The sequence below is a fragment of the Protobothrops mucrosquamatus genome, unplaced genomic scaffold (assembly GCF_001527695.2).
Source record: "Protobothrops mucrosquamatus isolate PMUCROS unplaced genomic scaffold, P.Mucros_1.0 scaffold605, whole genome shotgun sequence".
Taxonomy (NCBI): Eukaryota; Metazoa; Chordata; class Lepidosauria; order Squamata; family Viperidae; genus Protobothrops; species Protobothrops mucrosquamatus.
Window position 1 is genome coordinate 542,297 of NW_015386903.1, and position 5,810 is coordinate 548,106.

At 43.3% G+C, this 5,810-nt stretch overlaps 1 protein-coding gene across 1 annotated transcript in view; it reads left to right on the forward strand.

The window, feature by feature from the left end:
- Positions 1-306: 306 nt before the first annotated feature.
- The window catches only part of EDC4 (enhancer of mRNA decapping 4), a 36,295-nt gene continuing 30,791 nt past the window's right edge, over positions 307-5,810 (forward strand). The window contains exons 1-5 of the mRNA XM_029284453.1: positions 307-382; positions 3,069-3,225; positions 3,878-3,989; positions 5,058-5,157; positions 5,333-5,522. Coding sequence (XP_029140286.1) covers positions 307-382; positions 3,069-3,225; positions 3,878-3,989; positions 5,058-5,157; positions 5,333-5,522 — 635 coding nt within the window. The remainder of the gene's footprint in view (positions 383-3,068; positions 3,226-3,877; positions 3,990-5,057; positions 5,158-5,332; positions 5,523-5,810) is intronic.

The window sequence follows — 5,810 nt, forward strand, 5'->3', positions numbered from 1 at the left end:
GCCCGGCTGTCTCCTGTCGCTTTGGAGGGCTCAAGGAAAGCCCGGCCATGGAAGGCCGGAGAAGGAAGGACTCCCCGCTCCCCTTTCGCCCCTTTTTCTACACAACCCCTCGACGCGTGTTTTCCCACTCCCGCGAGCGCCCTCGGCGGCGGCGACGCTGGGAGGAACCCGCGCGCCGGGATGCGGTTTCCGACGGGAGGAGAAAGCCGTGCGGACCGGAAGCGGAAGTGGGGGCGGGCGAGTCGGGCTCGGCCTGTCTGGGCGGCGGGCGGGCGTGAGAGGCGGCTTCGGCCTTGGCGGGGCCCGATGGCCTCCGCTAGCATCGACATCGAGGACGCGACCCAGCACCTGCGCGACATCCTCAAGCTGGATCGGCCGGGCGGTGAGACGCGGCGCGGGTCTCGGGCGGCGGCCCTTGGCGGCGCTTCGGGCGGGGTCTGGCGCTGGGCAGAGACGCTCCGCTGCGGGGCTGGAGGGGGCAGCGCGAGTGGCCGCCCTGATGCGCTGGCGCCGTCCGGAAAAAACGAGAAGCAGCTTCTCTCCCAGATCCGGCGCCCTGCAGGGAAGCCGGCTGCCCTTCCCTTCCCTCCTCGCCATTGCCCCGTCTGAAGGGCCCCGGTTGCCGGGCAGGCGGAGGCAGAGGTTTGCCCTCGGGGCGGGGGGATAACATCCCCTGCCTTGGCTTGGGAGCAAATCCGCTGGGACTCAGCCCTACCCGAAGCGGATGATGGGGGTGATAATTAATAAGAGGCTGCTGACCTGTGCAAACTGGTTGGGGAACAGCTCCCACTAAACCCAGTCCAGAGCATCTCAGGTTTTGATTAAAAGGGGGGAGGCAGGAGATCTCACTGAATAAAAAGCATCAATATATCACTTGCTTCTTTTTTTTTATAAATATATAATAAATTTTTTATTAATTTTTCAATTAAAAACAAAAAACATAGATCTTTTATCACAATATCAACCCAAAAGAATAACACTAATCAATACATTCACAGACGTGTCCGGTGTCCCCCCCCCCCTGCACCGCCCTCTTCCACTTACCACACCTTCCTCCTCCCAAACTACCACCACTCCTCCTTCCTCCCTCTTTCCTACCTCCCTTCCTCACTCAACCATCCCGTCTTGTGCAGTTGGGGCACCACCGGACACCTCCTTAGAAAAAAAAAAATCGTACATGTAATATACCTATAATACAAACCTACCCCTTTCCCCCCCTCCCCCGCCCCAGGACTTCCCAAAGCTAATCTAGGAAATAAACACACAATAATCAAATTCTATCCCCAACTACTCACTATTACTACACACTAGTATACACTTACTGTGACTCTAAAATAACATTAAAATACATACAAAATTTTTTTTAATTTTTTTTAAAATATATCAGTATTTGTTATACATATTTTTATTTAAAATTTTTAATCAAAAGCTACATGATAATTTTTCACTTCATGCTTTTATCTTCGATACCTAGCACTGTACAGAATATATACGGTAGTATTCTGTGTTCAGATTTCTTGGATCAATGTTCGTTTATGTAATCCACATTTTCTGTTCTATTTTCAGCCTTTTTTTTAGTTTATCCAATCCTCTAAATCGGCGTATTTTAACCTTGCCCTCTTTTAACATGGGTGGGCTTCAACCCTCCCTCCCCCCCGAATTCCACAGCAGTTAAAATATAGGCAGACTATCTAAAGAAAACCTTCCCCCCCCCCTCCATTCAAATTTAAGGTTAAACTTCTATCTGCCTTCTTGTTTGGTGCTAACTAAATCCATCTAGCTGTCTCTCCAACCTGTTTAGTTGTTCACACAACATGTTTCCTACAAGGACTCCTCCACGCACCCAAATTTAAGGGTTCGTGCCAAGATACTAATTCAGCGTAGTGATTTTATACTTAATTAATGCTTATTTGGTTTTGATTATTGGTTTTGATAATAATCTAACAATTAGATATTTGCACTTTTTTAAAAAGCCATTTTAAAAATGGTGGTGTTTTTTTTAAAAAGAAAGCATTGCTGAAACATTTCTGCATATTCATCCTTATAGCCAAGGTCCCCTTATTAAACTATTCTGTCCACTGGTACTCAGAATGTTGTAATTTCCATGCTTAGCAGCACAGAAAATGGCTTGTGTTGTTCTGTAACATTGTGTGGTTAATAACAATAATTTTGTTTATTTTGAGGACTGACTTGTGGTGTAAAATTATAAATATAAACCACAAATATATCATTTGAATACTTGCATTAGTGCTAGCTCATCTCTGTGCTTGTCCTCTTTTGTCAAACCTTACTTGCTGTTTGACATTTAGAGTGGTAATAAATAATGAGTGTGGTTGTCTTTATAAAAACTGCAGTATGATAATACTTGGGCAATTGCTTTGATACTTTCTGTGTTGTGTGAAAATTTATGTGGTCTTGTAGGGTTTTTTTTAAAATGAGTTTTAGATAAATTCCTTTAAATAGAAGCAAAGTGAATAGTAGCTTGATATACTTCATTTGAAAGTCTTGTAGGGATATTTAAAGCCCTTGAAAAGTTGGGGAAATCATGAAATGGAACTTTTTGTAAGTCGAAATCTATACATCTGGAGAAAGTCTAAGTTGGGGAAAGCTGTTCTAGAAAGAGTCAATAATTTGGCCATGAACAAAATGTTTGATGTAATATTATAGATTAAAGTTGAAGCGTATCAAGCTACTATTCACTTGGCTTCTATTGAAAACAATTTATCTAAAACTCATTTAAAAAAAAACCCCTACAATTAGATTGTAGACTGGGATATGCTTTTAAATCTATGGGTGATTTGTAACAGAAAGCCAAGTTTCTACCTCCCCCCCAAAAATCAGCAAGAATGGAAAGACAGTTCTTTTTTCCCTCTCTGCCCAAAATAGACTTCTGGAATTAAGTGCAAATCTGCCTTTGTTCTATGAAAAACACTGCTGTTTTATAAATCAGTAGTACACAGTACTTTAGTAAAAGGCAGGCTAATTTAAAATATATACAACTCTGACAAGACTAAGTACATATGAATCTTGGTTTTTCTCTCGGTTTCCCCATTCTTCATATCTTTCAGGGTCAGTGAATGAAAACCAGAGAACATCCAGTTCATATAATGGTGACCTGAATGGCCTTCTGGTGCCAGATCCCACCGCAGCTGGAGATGGCTCATCCTCAACTAAGCCTGTTCCACAAACTGTTCCTCTTGGAGCACTACAGGAGAAGCAAGTTATGTAGGTATCTTAATTGGTGAGGCAAAAGTGAAAGGGCAGAATATGTGTGATTTTGTGGTCTCTGGAATAAGCTTATCAAGAAGCATCCTGGCAAATGTTTTCTCCTTACAGAGATTGGATTCCCATCCATTCTGGTATCCCTAATGTTAAGGCTTTGTAAAATGGTGTATAGTTTCTGGGGTGGGTTGAGTCTATTGATGTGCCTCACCAATTGGTGTTTAATGCCACATTTTCCAGCCTGCTTGTCTCCAAATGAACTTCGGCTTCAGGCACTCTGTTAGTAGAAGTCCAGCATATTTGGAGAGAAACCAGAACTGGTTGGGGAAGGTTGATTTAGAAGAGCACGGGAGAAACCAGTCTTATAAAAGAGCAGTCATTGTCAGTTGAGGCTTATTGTTCCTGGTTTATTTCGTTCTTTGGGTTATTGTTCTTGCTGCTCCTGGTTTGTTTTCTTTTGCCCATTTTTATTCAATCTGGATCTGTAAAATACATTGTTGGGAATTCTGCAAGGCAGTAGCAAAGTCATCTGCTTGATTCTATGCGTATGGTGAGCACAGTCCTGACTCTGAACAATTCAGAGAAAAAAGTTACCCTTAATATCCTGGAAACTGACTTCTTTTTCTCTCTACTGCCTGCCCCGGCCACTTTTTAGCTGCCTCTCTGGAGATGATAATTCCACCTGTATGGTGATTGTTGCTAAAGATGTTGAAATAGTGGCCAGCAGCGATTCTAGCATCACCAGTAAAGCAAGAGGAAGCAATAAGGTAAATACAAGAAATTACCTTCTTCGTAGCTCATAACTCCCTTCTCACCTGCTGATGATAAGCTCATACCGATACTGGTATTATAATAGAAAAAAATATATAAAACATTCTAAAATATGTAAAAAAAAATAATTGAGCATTGGCAGATGCAGATGTTATATTGGGTATGTGTTCAGACATTGCGCTTGAGATTATGGCCTTGATATATTGGCTGGCTGTGATCCAAGAGAGGTAGATTGATTGGAAGACACTTTAGTTAATGCATGGGAGATTGGCAGTTCTTTCCCCCATTCTCTTTCCATTTTCAGTCCAACACACTTCAGTCCTTTCTCCCTTCAGATTTATCTGTGAATAAACCGGTACGGTAGGAAAACACTATGCATTAGAGTTATTTGGATAAAACCCCCAAAGAAAGTTAACATCTTTTGGAATACTAAATTAATGATGGCACTCTAAATCTGCCTTCATGTATATTTCTGCCAATCAGTCGGTCTCTTTAACAAAGTCCCTTAAAATTGCTCAGTTATATTACCCACCTTGTCAATCCATGTGCAATTGTAATTTCAGATATTGTCAGCTAGTTATTTATGTCTTGTTAAGGAACAAAAGGTTTGTTATTTTGTTGTCCAATATGTCTGTATGCAGTAGACAATATTCTTTCCTTCTTCATATCGTTCCTGATTCCTCGTCGCTAAGAAACATTTTAAAATATTCAAAAGTAGTGGTTTGACAAGGTAAACCTGCTTGTTTGCTGATTTGGTTCCTTTTCACGTTTCCTTCTACTACAGGTTAGACAATGGCCATCTCCTTCTCACTTTCACAGCTTACTGTCATAGAACAGCCATAGATCAGGGGCGGGCAGCAATGACCCCTTTACGTCCTGTGGACTTCAGCTCCCTTGCTGGCTCAGGAATTCTGGGAACTGAAGTCCACAGGTTTTAAAGAGGCGTAGTTGCCTACCCCTGCCATAGATGGCCTTCTTTATTAGGTATGGCCTTCCTTTTTGATAGGTATTGAATTGATTCCCATGGTACAACTTTTGCTTTGTTTCTTTTTTTCCCCCACCAGGTTAAAATCCAGCCAGTAGCCAGATATGACTGGGAGCAGAAATATTACTATGGCAACCTCATTGCTGTCTCAAATGCCTACCTGGCCTATGCTATTCGAGGTGAGACATCTCCCCATCCTCCTCCTGTCCATTCTGAAGTTTCAGGTTGGGCTTCTTTTGCAGCGTAACTTTTGCCCAGTGGCCTGTGCTGGACCTGGTTCCATCTCTACAACAGAAAGGGGAATTAGCATTCCTCTGCCCATCTTGACTAGGTATGTTTTGCCCTTTTCTCCAGGTGCCAGCAGTGGTTCTGCCATGGTGCGGGTGCTGAGTGTCAGCACGGCTGAGCGGACGCTTCTGAAAGGCTTCACGGGTGGCGTGGCAGATCTGGCTTTTGCTCACCTTAACTCCAACCAGTTGGCCTGCCTGGATGAAGCTGGCAATGTCTTTGTCTGGTGTCTGTCTATGGAGAATGGAAAAATCCAGTATCTTACTTCAATGTTAAGCCTGATGGCAGAGGGTCATAATATTGATAGATAAACTAGTTCAGGGACAGGCAACCTTGGCTCTTTTATGACTCGTGGACTTCAACTCCCAGAATTCCTGAGCCAGCCACCTGAGGGGAAAGGGAGAGGTTTCCAAGCTGAGCCATGCTGGCTCAGGAATTCTGGGAGTTGAAGTCCACGAGTCATAAAAGAGCCAAGGTTGCCTACCCCTGAACTAGTTAGTCCATGGTACAATTTACAAAGCCTGACTACTGTGCTAAACAGCTG